At 37.2% G+C, this 23,889-nt stretch overlaps 2 protein-coding genes and 1 long non-coding RNA gene across 4 annotated transcripts in view; all 3 read right to left on the minus strand.

Annotated features, from left to right (window-relative positions):
- skap1 (src kinase associated phosphoprotein 1) overlaps nt 1-7,723 on the minus strand; it is a 29,694-nt gene extending 21,971 nt beyond the window's left edge. For both annotated transcript variants that reach the window (XM_057358710.1, XM_057358709.1), the window contains exons 1-4: nt 7,549-7,723; nt 6,252-6,357; nt 5,466-5,491; nt 5,117-5,233 (exon numbers count right to left, since the gene is read on the minus strand). In XM_057358710.1, coding sequence (XP_057214693.1) covers nt 5,117-5,233; nt 5,466-5,491; nt 6,252-6,357; nt 7,549-7,588 — 289 coding nt within the window. In that variant the 5' untranslated portion in view covers nt 7,589-7,723. The remainder of the gene's footprint in view (nt 1-5,116; nt 5,234-5,465; nt 5,492-6,251; nt 6,358-7,548) is intronic.
- Nucleotides 7,724-15,153: 7,430 nt separating this feature from the next.
- hoxb1b (homeobox B1b) lies at nt 15,154-17,181 on the minus strand. Its single transcript, XM_057359169.1, has 2 exons — nt 16,059-17,181; nt 15,154-15,923 (listed from the first exon to the last, which is right to left on the minus strand). The coding sequence occupies exons 1-2, from the start codon at nt 16,642-16,644 to the stop codon at nt 15,589-15,591; spliced, it is 921 nt and encodes a 306-aa protein (XP_057215152.1). The 5' UTR covers nt 16,645-17,181; the 3' UTR covers nt 15,154-15,588.
- A 78-nt stretch (nt 17,182-17,259) lies between these two features.
- On the minus strand, nt 17,260-22,345 carry LOC130569493 (uncharacterized). Its single transcript, XR_008964851.1, has 3 exons — nt 22,166-22,345; nt 20,263-20,398; nt 17,260-18,737 (listed from the first exon to the last, which is right to left on the minus strand). It is a non-coding gene; the product is annotated as an uncharacterized LOC130569493 (long non-coding RNA).
- Nucleotides 22,346-23,889: the final 1,544 nt, after the last annotated feature.

Raw genomic sequence — 23,889 nt, forward strand, 5'->3', positions numbered from 1 at the left:
CATGACCTTTGAAATGCTTTCCAAATAAGGAATGCGCCTGTTGCATTGAGGGCTATAGCCCACACGCACGGGACTTTAAGAAACTGCGTGTGTCCTTGAGCAAATAAATAGAAAGTTCAAAGGCTTTACTAAATGGCAAAATTGCAAAAGCCAGCAGATTCACATCTGTAATCTTCATCCAGCCATATGGGAACAGCGCTGTCATTTTTAAATAAAGCTTGTGTTTTATTTGAATAAGTTATTACATATTACAAAGGCTGCGATTTTTCCATCTTAAGCGTCTCTATAAAAACTTAGTCAAGCAAGGTAAGTTTTCTTGAAGTGTTTGTATTGGCCGAGAACGTCCCGGGACTGCAGCCAGGCATTGTTGTAATAATCACTCTACAAAAAATTCTCATCTTGTGATGACATCAGAAAGGGTTTTTTTTATCTTCCAAATTAAAGCCCTTACATCATTGTGATACATGTTTGGTTCAGTTGTTACCATTGGTTGTATAATCACAAAATGCCAAAAATGCAGGCCAGAGTATATACCTCCCATACTCAGAAAGCTTGTCACTCCACACTCTAATTCAGAACCAAGTCAAAACTCTTTTATGATTATTATTACATGTTTCAACACTCAGTGGAAAAAATATGGCAAATCTCACGTTTGACATAGTATTTTCCATTTTGAGACAGATAAATGATGCTCACACAGACTGACAAATCAGACTGTAGAAAGACATTTAATGGAAAGAAAATCTCTGGCAGCCTCTTCTGCTCATTTTAAAGATATGAAAATACTCTAAAGCTACTCAAAGAACCTCAAAAAGAAATCTCAACTGGATTACATTAAACAAAGTAGAATAAACATTCTAAATTAGCCAATGTTAATTTTTTAGGGGGAAAACAATTTTCCCCAACTGCCATGAAAAATGACGAACATTAAAATTGCAACAGACTGGGCAAATCTGCATTTAGCTAAAACTAAAAACAGACATCCGAACAGTACTCCCTCTCTGTGGGTGTACCGACTAACACACCTACACACACTTTCATTTGTTTCCCAATGAAAGCATCAGGCCACCTGGGCCTTGCATCGAAACTTCATCAATCTCCAGAAATGGAATCCAGTGGAGAGAAAAATCAAATTCTCATTTGCAAGATGGGTAAAGGGGGAGAGGAGAGAGAGCGAGAGAGAGAGAGAGAGAGAGAGAGAGAGAGAAAACTAGAGGTACCTGGAAAGGCTAACCTCTAGCTGAACCCACAGCATTGAATCGTTTTGCCATTTGTCTGCGATACTGACAAGCTGCAAAGAAGATTAGACACTCAAGGTTGTGTCTTCCTATTCTGTCCATGCCATACAATGCAAGTCATGAAAGACTTCCTCTCCTCGCCCACTGTAACTTTACTAGACCTAGAAATATTTAAATGAACAATGCAAGATGCATAAAACATAGCAAAAAATAAATGATGAATATTGTGACATACGCGATGTTGACTCATCACTGCACAACGATATGACATTAACGGCTGAAAATCTCTTCTGAATTGTCAGTTCACTGGGCAGGAGGGAAAGTGAGAGCGTGTTTGAGTGAAGCAGTGAAATTACAAACAGAGAAGGAGGGAGAGAGAGAGAGAGAGAGAGAGAGAGAGAGAGAGAGAGAGAGAGAGAGAGAGAGAGAGAGAGCAAATTTGAGCATCTGCAGCAGCATCACTGTCTTCAGAGACTCAAGTGAACTTTTGAACCCTTATGGTTGAAGCAGTGATGCACTAAGGATGCTGGGGTCTCATAATGTGTCTATTTCAATTAATTAATGCGGAGGGAAACAGAGACTGGGAAAACGGCATTGCAGAGGATGAGAGGAAAAGATGGTGTCATCTTTGCCAAAATCATTTAACATAACCCGTGAAGCCTGCCAATGCCTCAATACTTTACTCGTATTAACTGCACACAAGCATGTAGCCATATTTATTGTGGCTGGAGGAAGTTAATGGATGATTACCAGAACGGATGTGTGGATAGATTGACAGGTGGATTCGATTTTATTTATTTATTTATTTTCATTTTTTATATTTTATTTTATTAGAAAATGATAATCCTGTCCCCGCAAAGGAACTTTACTTGAACTGTGATGTTGCTATGGCAACATAGGTCGACAAATGTAGACACTCTTGCCCTAGACGGAGTTCAGACAGGTCACGAAGTGACCAGAACAAGACCCAGGGGTCAAAAGTTTACTGTAGGGAGGAAGAAACACTCAAAGAAGTGGGCACTCACAGGAATGGGCTGCAACCTTATGTTTAGTTGAGAGGCTACATGGATGAGTACCAGCTGACACAAGCTCTAGCACTGAGGTCAATTAAGGTGCATTCAATGCTTCTACAGTACATCTGCATGCCTCTATGTGTTCTTATACAAGCATCAGGTCTAGAAAAATGCGAAAAGGACCAAATTAAACAAAATGAGACTGCAGGAGCTCTGTTGAAATAATCCCTGGCAGTAATTGTGCTTATGATGATGTACATGACGCGATAGATTTGCATATTAGGCTGGTCACTTTAGTTTGTGAGTGGTGCTTAACAAGGCTAAAATGTCTTTTTCATTGACGCAAGCTTTTTTTTTGGACTGTCTGGAGATTAATTACACAAATCAATTTCCTAACCAACTCAGCCATTCATTTAAAGCCTGTAGGATCTTGAAAAAATCAAATTTACATCTTGATGATCTAATTTGCGATAAAGGCGCAACTTAACTCAGAATCCTGTCTTGTCTGTGATTGGCTTCTTCAGCCCTGCCTGCAGAGACGTGGTGGGGTAAGATAACAGGAACGAGAGGAGCTTTTGTTTCTGGACATAAATCAAGTCACTGAACACAAAGGGCCTGGAGCATGTGCAGCCTTTGATAGTCCATACATTGATATAGCGTCTTGAACATACAAACGGTCAGAAGCAAACTACATTTTTTCTGCTGTATTTGTTATTACTGCAATTGTTTGTGGATCTTTTGGTTTGAATCTGTAAATCACTAAAATGCAAAATGATATTTTTAGACAATTATGTTTGTAGTAATTGACCCATGCATAAACATGCACTGCTCTTCAAAGCAACGAGAATGTTTTTTTTCTGCATTTCCTAAACTTGACCTGGCTAAATATCCACCCCACTGAGAAGCTCCTCCTGCCCTGAGCTTCCCATCTTCGGCTGCAGGGCTGCTGTCATCCAGACGAGGCTGCAGGCACGGTGGGGTCAACCGTGCGGTCTGCGGGTGAAACTCAGTTCACATTACCATACAGACAGGGGCCCTGACAATAGAGCGCCCATCTGTTCCTGTCAGCTATAACAAATCTGATGTCAAACCTCCCTCTGGAGACGAAGAGGCAGCCCTGGCTAAATGAAATAACACTGACTCCTCCCACCAACGAGTCAACTGCTCCCCCGTCCTCCACACAGGTTAGAGAGTGAGCAGACACAGTCAATTTCCCTTCCTCACACAAGCAAGCATATGACATCACAGTGCAAGTAACAGAGCAGGAATTGAATGCCTATACTGAACTATATTTACCCTCTGGTACGATGGGGTAAATTTGAAAATATCAGCATGCAAGGACACCAGCTCGTTCATATTACATATGCATTGGCGTTTTTTCATTCACTTGAGATAAAAAAAGCATTGAAAAGCTCCCAGCACGCAGCGTCTTCATTGAATAAAGAGCAAATGAGAAAATCTGAATTCTGAATCGCTGAAAATGGAGCACATTGAGACTTTAATCTTCATGAACGTATTCATTTTTCTCATTCTAATTTCATATGCTCTGAAATGGTCTCCCGTCGAAATTTCAAATGCCCTCACATAGGGTTTGATGTGCGATTCCCGATCGGTGAACTAAAAGTGAACCCTGAACTGCACTTGCCCTTGATGGTCATTATCTTTATTGAAAGGGCGACATGATGCGAATCTTCTTCGAGTTACTCCTCTCTGACTTACATGCCTTTTCCAGCAAAGACCCGAATCAAAAGGAACACACGGGTCTGACCCCTTTTGTTCTTAAACTGCAACCATATAAAATAAATGGGACGAAGGAGGATTTATTTTTACCAGGGTGGTAAGCGGTTTTGTGTGAATGAACAAGTTTTACTCGCAATAAAAACAATAAAAATGTACTTTTTCAACATTACATCACATCAACTTTTTATTAATTACGCAGCAATTTTTTAACCCCTTTTAGTATTTTTCTGTATGATTGTGAATGCTAAAAGAAGACCTATGAACTAAAAATACGAATCACCAGTATCATCTTGGAGCTGATCACAAGAGATCAGTGCTAATGCATTGAAAGTAATTCATTTATTAATTGACTTTTTCTACAAAGCTTCAGGCTTTTGATCCTTCTGATAAAACTGTCAGTTGTATGATGACTGATAAAAAGAGAAGATTGATAAAATAACCCTCAGGTAGAGAGTTGAGTTGCAAGAGCAGCTGGACAAACGGCAGATGATCTGTCACAAATCTGGCCTGAAGCCACCGCAAACTGCCCACGTTCGTAAAAAACAATCAGCACAGCACACCAGAATGCAAACACAACAAACCGATTTCAGACTGGCCATTTTCAATCTGCTGTACATCCTGTTTCTCATTTTCTCTCGCTCTCTCTCTTTTGCACGCTCCTTTTAGACTTTGAATTTCAGATCAGGGGTGTCCAAACTCTAATAAACATATTTTTCAGAAGAACAAGAGGGATAAAATATATGAACAACACTCTAACACACACAGGCAAACAGTGCAAACATACCACAACCCCGAAAACCCCTCATAACTCAACACCCAGCTCCAAAAAACACTTCTGAAGCTCTGACATCCAGCTCTCCTGCCACTGGAGGGAGCTCTTCCTCCCCTTTCCATGGAGGTAAAAGACCACCCTCTCATTCCCCTTCACACACTCCTCACTGCCAGCAGCATGGTTGTGGGAATCCACTAGAGGGTGATCTGTTACCAAACACATCCACTGGGGTATTTCATCATTACTATAGAAACCATCACATTCCTCATAACAGATAGCACTCCAGATGTGCTAAAATGCTTTAGAAAAGTTTCCTGTAAATCCTACACTCCTTATATTCACATGGTACTCACACTCTGGAGCGCCTTCTTCTTGGTAGTCAGAGGCCACCGACACATCGTCTGAGGGGGCAGAACGTCCCAGACTGTTGCTCCGGTTGTCATCTGAACTATCCTCCTGACTGGTTTCAACTGGGGTATAAACAAAAAAGAAAGATCTTCATATAAGTAGAAATGTTGTTAAAACAGATGACATATATAAATAACAGGCGTGGGAGGAAAATCTAATCGTTTTTGTGAAACCAGCCTGTTTTCTAAAGAACTTTTGTTCCAGGAAAGAAAGAACGAGAGCGGAAATGTGGGTGAGACACTTATCTGCATAGCACACAGTGATGCAATTAATAGGAAAAATGGAACAACTTACATCTGTGGGGAAATTCTTGTGGATGTCTGCAAAGCAAGAGAGGATTAATAAAACGTTTTGAGAACATGCTTTTTATTTAAAATTCTAAGAACTGAAAAGAAACCTACTACAGTAACAACCTAGCAATGCTCAGATTTTTTAATTAATATCATATACTAATTATATTCAGATATGTGATTAAAAATCATCTGAGTTTTATTGTTCCACATAGATACAAAATTTAAATATCTATACTGCTAAGTAAACAGTGACATTAAATATCCCTAATATCACATTTAAACACATTGTTCCTCCATCTTTGTGAACGAATGTTTCAGATACATAATGAATGCAGTACAATAAATTGTTAAAGATTTGCAGAGCCGTCAGATCTAGTAGATCTAGTGGTTGGATATCTGTATCACGTGCATGCAGCTGTGCACTGCAGTCTTTGCAAATATTGCAATGGCAGATCAACGTTCATGTGACCCAGTGCTGAAAAAAGCATGCATGCTCTCCTTGCAAACACCTTGTTTTAGCAGAGCAGACCACAAAACCACTCTAGTGGGTAGATAGCTGTAATTGTTCTCCTAAACTAAACTAAACAAAACAATAGAAGAACAATTCACTTCCTGCCTGTTTAACTGTTGTATTTTTATTTTCATCATTACTGGGAGAAAGAACCTCATGTATTTGCTTCTAAACTAAATTTACATTTTGTTTATTGGTTAATGCAATCATGTTTGATCCTAGTGTCAACTTCAAGTGTGTGATCACATGTATTAAACATACTGCGATTCTTTTCACCTTTTCTGGATGACATAAAAGTTTCGCAGGAGAATTTCCCTGGCTTCATGAGCAGCGGTACTGAGTTCCTCGTCCTGAAGTATGTCAAAGACAAACAGTTCACAGTCTAAAAAAACAGATGTTAGAATTTGGTTAAAGGATCATACAAACATTAAAAAAACGAGCAAACAATAATAATGAATAAAACTCCTAATTGTTCCAGAACTCAAAAAGCTAAATTGTTAAAACTTTCTCTTGTATTCCAGGTGTGATAAGAACAAAATTGACCATTATCCCATGTTGTACTGTTTTATCAAAGAAACACATGTGTTTTAAAATATGCAAATAATTACAAAAAGAGTGCTTCTTTATGCAAATTACATAGAGAACAGAATGTGTGGATGACAATAGTCATCCTGTCTGTGTGTTAGAGCAAAGATGCCAATCTTGTGATTGGCATCATTCATAAAGGGCCATTTTGTACAAAATGTTTTCTCTGAGGTAATCACAGCATAGCAGGATAATTACAGAGACAATGAAGCCCATGAAATCATAATGTGGTCTACAGTATAGTGTGTAAGCTAATTTAAGACTTAAACCACAAGCTCAAATGTGAAATTTTCAAATGCAACTCTGGTTAAGCAGTAAAAATGTATATATTACAGTTGATTTTATATACAGGAGCATTTATTGTAGTGCATAAATCTATTGTTAAGCATTCCCATACGAAATTAACCATGTTTTTTTTGTGGTACAAGTGTAGTAACCATGGTTTTTTGGTGGATTGATTACTTAGGACAAAACCATGGTTTTATTACAGTAACCATCGTTTACTATGGTTTTTACAAAAAATGGTTTTCAAAACCATGGTTATTTTGTGATAACCATTGTTTTACTACAGTAACCATGGTTTTTTGTTTTAACTGTAGTAAAACCATGGTTTTTCAATTTTAACTGTAGTAAAACCATGGTAAATTTTCGTAAGGGTTTTATAATATAAGTTGACACGTTCTCAAAATGTTGAGACATAAAATAATTAAATATTCTTTCAATTAACAAAATGATTCATATACCACACCGTTAACGATGAACGGTGGTTTTAATACAGTTTACTACGCTAGTTTAGCTATGGTATTTATGGTAAAACCATGGTAATGCAAATTGTCGAATCTGTCAAAAAAACATGGTTGCTACACTTGCACTATAATAAACTTTATTAAGTTAACATTATTAACTGGTATATACAGCCACAGTTGATGTTATTTTATAGCATAGAAATCAGAATTAACTTCAGATAATAATTTAAAAACGAAAATACCTTTTAATAGTTGTCTGAAGTCGTCCACTACCGTTCCCATCACGTCAACAGATGTTAACGTTAATGAAATATAGGCTAATGATGTCAACGACTGAAACTCAAAAATGATTCTGCATGAATCTGATTGTCACTTGTCATCCACAAAACGAGTTCGCGTTCTGAAAGAAAAACAGTTGAGATGACACGAGGAAGTTCACGGAGGGCATAAAAGGAAGTGCAAAGCACATTGTTATGTCAATGTAAATGAAACAAGCCTGTAGCCGAGTAACAGCATCCAATAATGTGACTTGCAATGTAACGGTCTGAAGTGAATCTTTTTTATTTTAATATTTTGAGGCCATCCACATTACGGACTATTGAATACACCGTGTTGAATCTGTTTTGATGCCTTTAGGCGTCTTATAAGATTTTAGCAACAGACCAAACTCCATAAACTGAAACATCACATCGCAACAAATGACAAAGGAGACTCTCTTTTATGACTATCGATAACATCACTGCAGCATCAACGGTCTAATGTGTAAGTAGTACCCACAACATTCTCTTCACTTTGGAAAGGCTCAAGAAGATGAGGTTGCGATAGGCCCGTGATACGTCGAGTCACGTGATTCCACTTTAGCATTGCAACATGTTACCGAGATGCTACACGACGCTGTTTACGTTGTACAGTTATGAACCAGTGCTAGGTTATCATAGCCAAACTGTCATAGGCTACACTTCGCTGTGAGGTCTCTGTGATTCATTTGTATCATTTCGCAAGAACATTTCACAATTGTTTTCAGAATTGTGAATCTGCCCTTTGATCCAATAGATGTGAATGACTGAAGGTTTAAGTCACAGGGACTTAATTTGCTTTTGTTGAAGTTATTACATTAATAACTACATTTAATCAGACCAAGAACCGTTTGTTTTGATTATACAGATTAATTATGAAATTGTAAAGCGCTGTCACTAATCTGTTCACATTAGGTAGGATATATTTTACCTTGAAGATTCTACATGGCCAACATAAACTATGCATTGGACTCCAAATTCAGTAGAGTGTAATACTAGATTTTTACTTTTTGTGAAGAAAAGGTGCTTGCCCTTACAAACAGGGTTTTACTAGTAAACATAGTTCGTCCATAGGCCTATAGTATTTTTAATGAAACTGTGGTAATACAAATTGTAATAAATTTGTTTAAAATAATAAAAACAATTGTTTATTTTGTAAGTGGTGATTGATGAACAGTCAATGCTAGGGTGTTGTCATCTTGTCAGTGGTTTCCAGTGTATTGCTATGTAGTTTCTACAGTGTTCTGGGTGATTATAGTGCATTTCTGTGGGGCTCTAGGGGTTGCTAGGGTGTAGCTAAGAGGATACCTTAGCAAGCACCACTATTAGTATTTATTTGAATATTACCAAGACAAAGGATGATGGTTTTTATTATGGGGAATTTTTAAATTAAATTTATTTGTTCATTTTTCCATTCATTCATTTATTCATAAGGGAATCATTCTAATTATTTGATGGATATTACTGAAATAATTGTCGTGAATCTTATAGTCTCTGTGACAGCCCAAGAGTCTGTAAACAGCAAACAAAATTGTGTTGATGGGCCATGGTCACCTTATTTATTTACTCAAAATGCTTTGAGGCACATACCCATCCTGGACAGCCTCTGTATGAAAAGCAGGGGACAGAGAACATTGTTTTTTAATGTGAGAACTGTAATTTTCTACAGTTGTTTTGACAACTGAAACCTACATTTTTATCTTGTTTCCTCTAGTATTTTGTTCACAGTTCCCATGTTGTGTTATAAAAATCAACATTTATTTAAATAAGCATTTAGTTTTTGTTCATTATTGTGCATGTTCAATCTTTAATTGTTATTTATTTAGTTTTATATTCTTTATTTGTCTGTTTTTGTGTGTTTTTCATGTTGTTTTACAGACTGAGTAAACTTTATAGATAACATAAACATTAGGCATAAAATTGTTCAATGTGGTGGAAATGACACCAAAAAAAATCAACAAAATATTTAAATAGGCCTACTGGAATATGTTTTTGCTTGTGTATAGGTTTTCAAAGTTTTAAATGTGATTTATGTTTTATGTTGCGGATATTTACAGTTTAATATTAATTCTTGGACAATAGGTAAAACATGTCATTGGGACAACAAACGAATAAGCATTAAGAAATAAATAAAAATCAATTAAAAGGTCTATTATGACCAATAACTACCAAAAACAAAATGTTAAATAAATGTAGATTTTAATAACAAACACTGGGACAGAAAAGTGCCAAGCAATTGCAATAGAGATTATTAATGTATTATTTTACAGGCATGCCTGATAGGACAATGTAGGCTACTGTGATACTCTACAGTCAACACATTGCGAAACATGTAACTTAATGTTAGAGGCGTTCTGTTATTTATCTGCGCGTGGGTTAGATGTAAGGTGTTTTCCGCAGGTACAGGGTGGAGGAAGATCTTGAAAGAAAAACATCTGAATGGAAAAGGGGGAGTAGAATTCCAAGGAGAGGACATGACCGAATGACCCCTGCGTCACTGTCCCTGCAGCTATTGGCCCCTTGTGAAGGAATGAGCGTGGCCCTCAACTCCAGCATGAGCTCTGCCTCCTGCCTGCTGGGCACAGCCATATGAAAGGATCTTGCCTTTGTAATCCGCCCGGGATTACACCTCCCAACAATGCACAGTTGAAAGGGCGACAAAGACCCAGTATCAAACACCGACCCGGGCTGATGAGAGGAACCTGCTATGATCTCCTACCACCAACACTGCCATCAGCACCTCTCATCTCCCCAAGAGAGCTCCTTTAGCATTCGCCAGCTCCTTTCTTCTGTCCCCTTATCTGTGAACACTGGCTTTTTATCTCTGCATTCCTTTTCATTTGCGTTTCACTTGGGGGAGGGGCAGAACTCTGTCATCTGAGAGCCCGCCCGCCCGCCCCAACCTGACAGAAATCACACTCCAACATGGTCACACACCCCGAGAGAGACCAGGGGTCAATGTAAAGGCACTGAAACAGTTTTGGAGTTTAGCGTATTCCATTATGAGATTCAATTACTATCAACCAGTTTATAATGCTTTTCCTGTTAAATGGTCTAAAACACTTTGGCCTTTCCAAAGCCTCTGGCTCATTTCTGTTTCTGATTTGACCACGTGAACTCAGATCAGCTACTTGCTGCTAATTAACCTCCGCACACATGCAAGAGACACTTTACAAGCAGCACTGTTTGTGTGGATGCTTAAGGAACTGTGTGGTAAATATTTGCAAAGGGGGAATTGTCAATGTATGTTGTCACCCACATATTGATCATGTGAATTTAAAGGAATGTTAGTTTTTCTACAACATTTTTGGTTCCTGAATGCAAGCTTTCCTAACATCAAAATAGCCTGGAATCACTTTTTTGTAAAAAAAAAGATAATGGCAGAAAAAGCCAATTTGTATGTCGTGCATGCACAGTTATTTATATTTACATATTCAGAAAAAGCTTTGTTGCCAAGTGTGCTTGAACACACAAGGATATTTTTTAGTATTCAAAGACAAAAAAAATTAAGGACTGAATACAAAAACTATTAGAGACAAAATATGTACAAAATGCACATACAACCCTGGAAAAAAGAGACCCTTGCAAAGTTATTTTCAGTTTTCAGTCTAAATGTACTTTTTACAGGTACGTGTTTGGGTATAATGATCATTTTTGTTTTATTCTATGAACCACTGACAATATTTCTTCCAAATTTCAAATAAAAATACTGTTTTTATTTGCAGAAATATGAGAACGAGAACGTCAGACTTCAAATACTGCAAATAAAACAAGTTCATATTCACTTTAAGCAATAACAGTAACATTTGTACGTGTATTTATGAAAAGTTAAAAAAATACATATTTTATACAATAACCTTTATCACAGTTTTCATGTTCCCAACATTGCTGTTGGAGTATTTTATGTCACTCCTTATGTTTCATTTTGTTGAAATTCAACAAAAACTGAAGTGAAATGGCCACAATACATCTAATGCTGATTACATAAACATTTGGAGTGGTCCCTTAATTTCTGCATGTGTATTTACAGATGCTATGTACAACTTTACAACTGTACAGAGGGTAGTGATTGGTGCAGATATGTACAAGAGATATGAATATGTAAAATAAATATTCATGTGATATCCATGATGCCATAAATGAAAAAGGCTTTTGTTAAATCACTTTATTAGTTTGTATCTGTTTTTACTTATTGCATATGCTGTAAGCTTCTATGCAACTGATGTGTGTAAAAGAATATACATAACGTACATATGCATAAAATAATATAATTATTAAAATCTCACACTCCTTTGCTTTCGCAGACTTCATTGGGTCGTACCTCATATTCTGCTGGTTAGAATATAAAGCCTTTGGGATTCAGAGCTGGGGCGGTGTGTTGTGTCAGGATCCACTAATATTCAGCCTTCACCGCCTTCTAAAAGAGACCAGGGAGGGAGTCCGTGAGATCAACGAACTGTCACTGATAAAATGATCTGTCAGCTTTCATTTGTCTCCCTCTGGCGCACACGACTTGTCTCTCGAACTCATGTGACTGACGGAGCACCACACTTTGCCAGGCTTGAAAATCCAAAGAGCACATGCAGGAAATTCCTCAATTCAAATATGGCGTCTGTAATGTTTATTTTCCATAAGCAACTGGCAAACCCTTTCTGAGCAAAAGTGATAACTTCACTTTACACAGTCAGTATAAAAGTGTTTTACACTGTGCTAGGCCAATATCTGTTAGCTGCGAATTGGCAATATCCCAACCCTTGTGCGGGGTCTTGGAGGCAAAACCAGGAACCTTGTTCCTCTTAGTTACTTTGCTTATAAAGTATTGCGCTGATTGAATTGCCTCGTGAGGACATAGATACAGTTGAGTCAGAGGGGGATGGTTGTGTGGGTCAGTATGTGAAGAGCGAAAGAGGAAATCTTCCTGTTCTTCCTGTTTGCACCGAAAGGAGGAGGGCGCATGTGGCCACTGTCTTTGCTGTTGACTGTATGTCTGTGAAAGGCAAGACACATATAATGACCCTCTGACCCCATGAATAGTGTATACAGTATTCTTTTTATCTCTTTGAGGTCACGCATCCCAGCGGAGTGACATGCTTCAGAGGGACTTGAACAAGACTCAGGAAGTCAAGCCAGGCATTTGATTTGTAAAAGACCCTCTGACAAGCACACCCAGCAGGGAGAGCATAAACACTGCATGCTTTAGATCTCCTCAACATCACCTTAAAAGTGACCTGACAGCAAAGGCGGTGTACCTGTCAATATGATTTTATTCAAGGCGTTGAATATTTAACGCAAAATTTCCCTTTCGTTTGCCCCGGACTTGTTTTTAGAGGGCTGATAGATTCTCCTTGTTAAGTTAGATGGAATAAATAAAATACCAGATCCTAAATATTCATACATGTAAGTTTCAGTTGCTAGTCAAATCCAGGATAGAATTTATGGGATTTTATCGTTTTGAAATCACATTAACAAACAATGTTATTCAGTATTGTTATATAATTTATTAGTATGTATAATGTTTGCCTTATGCTAATTTTAAAAGGCCACTACACTATTCACCAAATTAGCTTTAAATGAGTGTCGCTGACTGCTGCACGCCTTCCAGACACACATTTATATCTTTCTGTCTTTCGTGATATAGCCACTTCTTACCTAGATCATTGTTTAAAGATGCTATTTTTGTCTTCCCCTAACTCTCCAGTATCTGGTCTGCTCTTCTTGCCCCACATTCTGCAGTGAAGGCTTTTATGCAAGCTGACAACCTGGTGAAAAACAGCCCCCTCCTCCTCCAGGCTAGCTGAACATCTGTCTCTGTAGCACTGTGGCTGGTCCACTGATGCCCACAGATGGGAGACCCAGTAGGAACCCAAAGGTACACAACTCAAAAGGGCCTGCGACAAACAGCATGTTTCTAATGAACATTCTATTACATTGTAAAAACATTACATTGTAGCTCTTTTCCTTCTGACCCACAAATTTGATTGTATGGATATTTTTTTCCAATCAGTTTTTCTTCCTTGAGATCCCATAATGGCATATTAATTCATTATCATAAATAGGACAAAACAAAGGTTACGGTAAGGTAGTATTTGTTAACATAAATGTGGTACCCAACAATAGTTTTTGAGCATCTTTGTTAATGTTAGTTAATGCCAATACAATTTTTTGTGTTAGTTCATTGTGCATTCACTTATGTTAACATAACTTTCATTGTAAAAAAAAGTAAATGTTGCATTATTAACATATATTAAGATCAATAAATGCTGTAGAATTATTGTTTATTTAAGGTGTTACTGATGATTTTACTGGCCATCATGTCCTTACTGCCAGTTTGAATCAGATTGACATTGGTTTGGCAGATTTACCAGATTTACCGAAATGTTAAATTGTTTCAACCCATGGTTGAGTAAAATATGGACAAATGTTTCACATTTTCTAGGTTAATTTAAACCAACGATTGGGTTTCTCCATATGTTAGCCCACCATAGATTGAAACAACCCAGAATTTTTAAGTGTGCTATTGGACATACAAAATACCTCACAAAATGCAAGCTTTTTTGATAAAATGATTATTTGATTTGTATTATTTTGTACTCATACAAAAATGCAGAAAAAATGTATCCAATGTAACCAATATCCAAATCTCAATTACAGTTCAACTTTTTTAATAACAATACTAGTTGTTATTAATTAATTTATCACTTATTTTATAAATATATTTTAGTTGATTTCAGTTCAAAACCGATAATTAATTTTGGAAAGAGATAACACTTTTGGTTGGCCTTTGGGAAGCCACCCTGCTCATCTTCTACTGGACAGACCCATGGCTTTTGTGAATTAATTTAGGCCTGAACTCTAAGTGAACCTGGTCAGCGGAGAGGGTGCTGACAGTGCATGGCTGCTGGGGCAAGATCTGTGCAAACCCAACACCCTGAGTAAATATTGGAGCAGTCCATCAGATGATTGGGAATGAAACAGGGTTTTCAAGTCCTTGTAAACTTTGTAGAAGAATTGAGGCTAATGGAGATGGTATCTATTGTTTAACTATCTCTATAACAGCGGACCTCCAACAGTATATGACACTGATTTACAGGAGTAAATTTATGAACAAATGAGCACCATTGGAAAAGCGTTTGTTTTAAATAAAGAGCAGAAATGTGTTATCTACTTAAAAAAGTACAAAGAAAGTGTTTGAATCTTAATAGCTTCTACTCTAAAAATGTATAAAATAAGTGAAATGGTGACTTAGTGGAAAGGAGCTTACCAGGTTATCTTATGGTTTCATTATTTGTAATATTATTGTGTTGTGCCAAGTTAACGATACCTCAAATATAATCTGTAAGTGTATTACTGAGCACCAAGGAGTGTTTACATGTTTAGAGAGCCTGGAGGCACAAAGGGTGAAAAGGTCATAGGAAGCCACCTGGTGTGTAATGCAACATTCCTCTTGTCAAACTATACAGACTAGAGCAACACTGATTTAAATTAGCTCCATTGTATTGTGACATCCTATGACAAAAGACACACATCTCGCAAATATCATTAAGAGCCTTTTAATTAAAAGAAAATCAATAAATTGACACATTCCCTTCTCTTGAAATCGCAATCTTATTTCATAAAAATAAAATATTTACTTATTAGAAGAACTTCACAGGCCAGATTGTTCTCAAATACATGCCATTCATTTTTATCTCCACTCTTTCAACAGAGGTACGAATCTTTAGTGCAAAATAAGACATCGACATGATGACAGAAAAAAAAACATAAAACGTCTTGCATAGAACTATTAAGCATAATGTATGTTTATACATTTGAACCATGATTCCTGTACGAGTTCAAACGCAGCAGAATTTATGTTTTTTATATAACAAAACAAACATGCACACATTAGCTTATATTTAATGCTTTGTCTAGGACAGCAGAATAAGTTAAGTAGCTCCACAGCACGATGATGAAACATCTTATGAGTTCGTTTGTCACACAGGCAAGTCAAACAGCAGCGCAAGAGTCTGAAGAAGGCGAGGCGCCAGGGGAAGAGGAGTTTGAGTTGTCTGCGCTTTCGCCAGCAGAGAAAATGGTCGCGCGTTTCGCGAGCGGTGCTGTTCCTTCTTTCTCCCGCTTCTTCTGCTTCATTCTGCGGTTCTGAAACCAGATTTTAACCTGCGTTTCGTTTAGTTCAAGGGTGGCGGCCACTTCGACTCTGCGCGCCCTGGTGAGGTACTTGTTGAAGTGGAACTCCTTCTCAAGTTCGGTGAGCTGTTTGGTAGTAAAATTGGTGCGGATTATATTCTGCTGACCGTGGATCCCGTATTCGGTGACTTTAACTGAAAGAGAGACAAACTGAGGATGAGTGCAAGAGAGAATTTCAAGCATACAGTCATTGCGCATTGAACTATGCTTGACCCAATATTACATTAATATCTACAGTAGCCATTATACTTGCATAAACCCCAACTCGCCTGTTTTCGGAGGGTTCCTTTTGACTTTCATCCAGTCGAACGTTGGCGCTTGCTTGATATTAGTCTTGGGTTCGCTGTCACTCTCAGTGGAGACTTGGTACTTGTTAAACGGACCGTAGCCCTGTGATTCATGTTCTCCATAGGGATAGGGCTGATAATGGCTTGCAGAGACCGAGCCTGGCCTGCAGTTTGATTCACTGTATGTTCCAATGTTGGATCCCATGTTAACGACAGAAAACGCAGGGGACTGCAGACGCATGTGGTCATCTGCTTCAGTGAGAATGTGTTGGTGCCCGTAGTCCGAGTGTGGTCGGGTTTGCTTGCAAAAATTGGTGTGTCCAGTTTTGCCCATGTCCATGTTGATGTGGTATGGCTGCGGCTGAAGTTGTGCGTAAGTTGTGCCGTGAGTTTCGAGCTGTGCCGTTGAAAATGTGTTGCCTCCGACTGTACGTCCCTCGGGAATGTAATTATTTGTACTTGTACAAGCACTTGGCAAGTATTCTTGCTCCATAGGAAAACACCCAACTTTCGAACTGTAAGTGTTCCCGCCACGGTTATAAATCGTATAATCTAAGTAGGAATTCATTGTTGACTGACCAAGCAAAATTGATTAAGCGAGGTCAATATGAGCTGATGTGTGGTCCCGGTGCCCCTACAACCTCTAAGCAGTATGTCAAACCACACAAAGTTCTATCCGAGCTCATATCGGATAAGTGACAGGTCATGTGACTAATTTTGTACCAATAGTGTGCGACCTGTGGTAGTACTCTGGGCGTTGCAGGTGTCCATCAAACGATTCGCATTTACATGACAAACACATCAATCGAATCCACCCATCAATCTGATGAACTCTAGATGTGTTACTGTAGCTGGGTGAATGTGAATTAAGTGAGAACAGATTTTTTTAAAACGAATTTAAAATTGTATTTGTGCCGCCCAGGGCCGCAACAAAAATGATCACGTGCTGGAAACGTATATCACTGACTTGGAAACAGTGCAGCTTTTCTCCAGGTAGCCGGTTGGTTGCAGTAGTGGACCAACACCAACCTACTTTTTAACTTAAAATAAATCTAAAGTGTTTAGGAATATTTTTTCCAAATGAATGTACATTTTCTAAATACCAACGTTAATTGTATAATATTATAATTGGATTATTTTTAGACAATTCAATTTTATTTATATTAGCACTGCATGTGTTACAGGCTACAGACATTTTGATTCCCCTGGGACATGGAAGGTCATAAATTATAAATGGTCCCAGATTAGATATAATCTTGAGGCTACGTTGAATGTATTAAGGCAGCTAAAATCCTAAATCTCACGAACGAAAACATCAAATTGATAGACCTAAATACAATAAACTAAAATTGAGCTTGCATTTAATTTCCATAAACGTAACTTTTGTGAGAATTACGTGCATTTAGTCATTTGGGACGGGGGGAAGCTATGTTATTGTAAGGCGCAGAAAGGTAAACCTTGAATTTTTTTAGAGATGTGGTTGTCAAGAAGATAGACAACGCTTGCTTCATAACCATCTCCACCCGTACATTTAAGGAGGGACAGTGAATGCCATGAATCCCTGTACTTCCACTCATATTAAATACACTCTTGGTCAAAGGAAGTTTTATCTTTCACAAATAGCAAGATGCACGAGTATATATAAAAGAGAAGCAACACGTTGGAAGAGAAGTCCCTCTATCCATTAAGGTTTCGGCCACTGGTTTCAAATAACTGATCATAATTGCTGCATGGTGGTGGGTCGTTCTTTACATGGTCCAGCTAATGCATCCTTCTGAACCTTCAGTCTTTTTATGTTTCAATTCAGTTTTTATGTACTTCTTATTATGTTCGAGTAAACTGGCCATTTCCTCACACCGCCTGCACAAAAAAAAGCGTCTGAAGTGGAGCTCCTCGTGCTCTGCTAGCTGGCCACTTGTATAAGCAGTACGTGCTCTTTTTGAGGCAATGATTCCCAGCGGGGTTTTCTTGTCGCTCATGCATTCTATAAAAGGATACGAGTTTTAAAGCGATTACTCAATTGTATTAAATGAACACATGGCATCTTTAAATTAAACTGCGTAAACGGGTTTCACATATTATTGCTCGTGAAATATATGAATTATGGCATAGCAATATTATGTGCGTTAGTAGTAAATAATTGTTTATTTTGGGTTGCCATATGACAGCTGCAGGCCTATTTACTCACCATCAACTGACACGGCGCTGTGATTCTTCTTCGTGGGGTTTTGCTCGAATTCTGTCATCCAAGGAAAGACGGGGTTGGCAATACAAACAGACTTGTTGATTCTTACAATTACATCTCCATTAGTTGGCAGGGAGGAAAATTGACGAGTTGGTACGAGCTTGATTGAGGATGGTGTGAAACTTTAATAGTTTAACAGCACGTTTGTCCTGTGCACAGTCCTTATTGTTTGTTTTATGACACCCTCATGATGATCTCCTTTTGTATTCCATTGCTACAGGGCAGCACAGAGCACGTTGGCCATGGCACTGTCTCATATATTTGTGCTGTGTCAGATGCATTCCGTAGCGGTCTGGACAGACGTTGTTGTTCGCATTTTGAGGACAAATTTAATGGGTCTTGGATGGGGGTTTAGCTAAACTATAGCGTCTCGTGTCATGTGACTGTATGGTTCCGGAGGCCCGCTGGAAGATGACCTGCAGGGTCAGAACAACACTGTGAGTCAGGGAACATGATATGAATCCATCTACGCAGCTGTAATAGAAAAATAGCTGAATCTTTATTGTGGAGGACTCGGAAATGATAAAATCTCAATTAATGTGCTATTGACAAATATCGGCTACACGATACGTTAGTCATAAAATGCTCAAATAAATGCGCCTATTTATGCATTGCAAATAAATTATTAGTAGTCATCTCTGAACTAAATGAATGAAACTAAATTCCTTAAATACTGCCGTGAACAGTGCATTTTAAAAGATGGTATTAGTAAGATCTTACAATAAGGTTGTATTTGTTAACAATAGTAAATGCATTAGATAACATGACTAACAATGAGCAATATATTTTTTTTAATAAACTATAGAATGCATTTACTGATGATAACAAATACAACCTTATTGTGTAGTGTTAGCGGATGCTTTGACTATATAATCTCCACGAATAATATACATGTGAAAAGATTTAACGCTTGTGTTTGATGTAAGATTAAAATCTCAGGACAACACCTAAATGTTAGATTTAGGTGTAGCCAGTTCGCTCAGAATTAGGCTATGCTTTTATTTTTTTAACACTCTATTTGAGTGTCTATGTTTAACTGGGCTAAACAAAAAATAAACAACTGTGCAGTTATTTATATGTTTAAGAACAATTCTGCATGTAAATGAAAATAATAAAGTGCAGTTGTTTTTTTTCGTTGTGTTCGAGCCTGTCACTGCTTAATCTTTTTATGTCCATAGCAGAATGAGTCGAAAATCCTTAACCATAAATACGGTGTAAAATTATAATGCTGTTATAACGATTATATTTTTTTATTTTTCTGAAAATCAGAATAATATGAACAGCTGATGGGATAATAAAAAACACCGAAATGTAAATAGACAGAGGCTTCATGTAAAAAAGAAAAAACAACGGGAAAGCGATTGTGCTGTGGATACAGAAAAAGGCACAAAGCCCTGTGAACTCGTCTTGAACCTAGGACGAAATACTGGGGTGATTAATCACACAGACAGATCCTTCGCCATTCACAAACTGTGATCTTACTCCACAGCAGCTTGCTTCGTCCACACAGAGAGCTGTACATGTTTTAAACACGTCAAAATACGTCACAAGTTAAGAGGACATTTGGTAATATTTTACGTTATTGTACAGAATAAGTGGCTAACTGTAATTCACTCAAACAGAAAAAAATAATGAAATAAACCTGGCGTGTAAAACTGTCATAGCCTATGGTCATTGTATTCCGCTTTAATCTGAAGTCCAGTTAAGTGTATTTGAATGTTAATTATTTTACAGATTTTGCTCAACATGATATGACGATAAAACAGAATAGACGTGCATAATAAGTGGTTCCCGTGTCCCAAATGTATAGGCAATTTCATCAAAACACCGGTGGATACAATTATAATTATCAGACCCAATACATTTAATCAAACACATTTTAGAAAAAAAACGCCATAACCGAACAAAAAACATATACGTAATAATAGATCATTTACATACCTTTTATTTTTTCTCACGTATCAAAATACTGAAAGGTAAAGTTTCTCTTCTGAGAGGTTTGCAGATCTCTTGAGTGTGAAAGCTGATGGAGGCAGAGAAGGATGTCGCATAGAGTTAGCAATCGATATAAATTGAACTGCAAAACAAAAATTAAGCAAGATCAGGATGTTGCTCCGAAGCAGTATTGACTGGCCCACATACTAAACCATCAAGAGCGTTTACCACAGTCAACACAAACCAAGAATGAAGAAATGTGCTATTTTCAATTAAATAAACTGATAATGTTACTTGTAGGTCAGTGGGATAAGCAAACGTTTAGGACTTTTATTGAAGAGGCAAGTTTTTTGTGAGCCGATTATAATTAATCTAGTAGTGCATTATAACATATATTTTCGAACTAAATTGTGTTTATTCACATGCTATTGTTTTAATGCACATTTTCTTGATCGCATATGAGTGGGCCTTTAAATATGGTGATAACAGAATGGTCACCAGTACTGTTTCTAAAAATAGGATTTGCTAAATTTGCTACCAAATTCATTTTCAAATGTGTGAACCATTATTAAAACTAATGCTTCAGTGCAGAAGACGAAAACAAAATGTTCTCCAGTATGTCAGGTAAAATATTTACCATAAAATGGTAGTAAATGCGACATCTGTTTAGAATTATTCGTGCATGATATTGTAATTAGTGATGTTGAAGATGAGAGAGTGCCGCTGTCTCGGGATGGTCCTGCGATCAATTCCCTAAAGGTCCGAGGGCCTTTGATCTCTCAAGTTGATCTGTAGTGTTCCATTACTTTGCTTTTGTGTTCGTACAATAGTGGATTCGTCATAGACAGTGCAATAGTCACCACTCCCAAACGAACCAGTCTAGGCATTTACAGATATGCCTTAACCTTTTTATTAATATTACCAGTCCTTAAGCCTATGACGTTACAATGATGCTGATGCAGTTTAATGTAAAGACCGTTTCGTGGCAATAAATTATCGAGATGTATTACTTACAGAGGCAAAATATTTAGGCGTAGTTTGTAACCTTTATACTGGACTTATAAAACAGGTGAAAGTACATTCCAAAGCCTGTAACAAAATCTAGACACACATCGTTTTCGCAAACATTGGAGTCTATAATAAACTCAAATTCTTCTTGTCTTTAAAGACGAAAACATTATAATATATAATCATATAATTATTATAATATATAATTATACATTTTATTTTCATACAATGTTATGCACATTACCTAATGAATTAAAATAGTGTGCAGAAGTGGAAACATGTTAATCTCAAGACAGGCCATATTTTAAAATGTTTAATATGTCAGGCAATCGTTTTCAACAGCAATACATATCTAAATGTTCTAATATAGGCTTACTCACAATGTGTCGTGTTTAATATGATGTGCGCCTGCTCCTAACCTTCTCCCTCTTGACTGTTCAGCAATGAGGATATTCTTGCGAGGGACAAGCTCCAGAGAATTTTCTTATAAACTAACAAGTTAGCTCGGCAGAAAGCCAGTCTTGACGAATTGGCTCCCTTTCCCCATGCTCTGCAACTTCTTCATCAATTATTTAATGAATCACGTGACATGGGGCAAATAAGGGATGCGGAACCAGGAGCCTATCCTTTGAGTTTTACATGTCTACCTTTTAACCATTCACAGTGATTTAGCGCATTTTTGTATTATTGCAATAGCAAACACAAAGTATATAGGTTAAAATTACAGTTAAAACGCTAATATATAGAAAAACAGTAACAATGTGAGACACAGACAATAATTGCACATTATTCTATATGGGCTAAAATAAAGGCAAAGAGAAAATCAGTAAATTGTCACAAAGCTCCTCAATCAATTGACAATTGACAGTATTTACATTTCCTCAATGTATATCAAAATTACCTGTCATGTTACGTCTCGATTATGTGAAGTCTGTAAGGATTGATGAATAACACGTCGAATCCTTTGGTGTCCCCAGATAGACTCATTGGTATATGTTTGTTGCTATATGAAAATAAATGAAAATAAAGTCAAGTTTAATTATGATAATAATATAGTAACACTGCAAAAACCGTGTCGTGCCATGAGTCATCGGATTTACTGAAATGTCATACTCTCATCCTCAAGGATTCTCTATTGTCGTTTTATAATCGTTACATCAATTAATAATGTTACTGAGCCCCTGTGTGCCCTCGGGAATTTAGCATTTTTTAGTTGAGACTGGAAGAGATATGGACTAAAACTAAACTAAAAATTAACTATAAGATAAAAACAGTGGCTGCCAAAACCTTATCCTGCAGAGAAAAATAAAATAAAAAATGTATCTGAAAGCCAGCTGGAAAATTTGTATACATTGTCGTGGGCCAGAATGTGTTACTAGCCTATGTGACACATGATGTAGCGCCATCAGGTGTTGTCTACCTTTACATGACACACGAACTCTTAAGAAACAATAAATTACAATAATTTGCTGGAAATAGAATGAGGCCCAGAAAATGAGCGATTCCATTTGGCGTTGTGTTTATATCAACTACATATTCCCCAAGACACGAATTTGCGACTCTTTATTCACACAAATTCGGATCTACAGGGTATATATAGATGACAGACATCAGCTATTCTCTTGTGCAAAAAAAACTGTTACTAACAATTCATTGTTTGATCAACACAGTAACCCCCAGCAATCCCCCTTAATTTCGTTAGTTATTTGCTATTTATTCTCAACTCTTAGCATTTTTTTTAATTACTTCTGCATCATTAAAGCAACTTACTAGTATGTCAATTTCGATTTTAAATAAAAATTCGCTGTAAACATATTGTGGTCATTTAGATCAATAATAACTGTCAAACAGAAATAAAAACATCATTATCTCACAAATCTGATTTATGGTTATAGCTGGATTAAATCCTGAGGCCGTGCAAAGAGATAAACATACTACTTCTGCCCAAACTGTGGTCCTCAATTCTTTTTCTCATAGTTACCATACATTTTCTCTGCCTCAAGTTTGACTACATCCATTTACACTTTTATGTAATTAAGCATATTGCGTTTTTTGTGAGACTTTAATTTCGTGTGGGTCTCTGCAGCACTAGCCTTCCAACAGATTCTTTAAAGACGTCACAGAACCTTTTGGGCGCATAACGATCGATTTAAGATGAAAAAATCAAGATAACAGCGAAAAAACATTTATCAACTTCATCAAGCATCCTGCTGCTGCAAACTTCGATTCATTCTTTCCTGAACGTGTTATCACAATATTAACAAGAATAAGCAAAAGGCCACTTAGTGAATACCTTATTCGTAATTTACCCTTCCGTTTTGTTTTTTGCGAATTCTCTTTTCTTTTTTAAGGACAAGCAATGCAGTTGAATTTCCTTTTAAGGATGCAGGAAAGGAAATTATAGCTATAGCTATACACATTTTTTACAATATAATGCAAAAAAGACTTTATACCTTTTAATATAAAAATAGCTTAAAAACATGCTTTAAAACGTCTCCAAAGATGCTTTGTCTTATTTAATACTTTTTAGTATTTAGTTTTCAGTCAGCAATGCATATGCGTTTTTGTTAGGTAAAAACATTTATATGTAAGAAGTTATCTCATTTTATGTCCTTATTTACACTA

This window comes from Triplophysa rosa, linkage group LG18 (assembly GCF_024868665.1).
Source record: "Triplophysa rosa linkage group LG18, Trosa_1v2, whole genome shotgun sequence".
NCBI lineage: Eukaryota > Metazoa > Chordata > Actinopteri > Cypriniformes > Nemacheilidae > Triplophysa > Triplophysa rosa.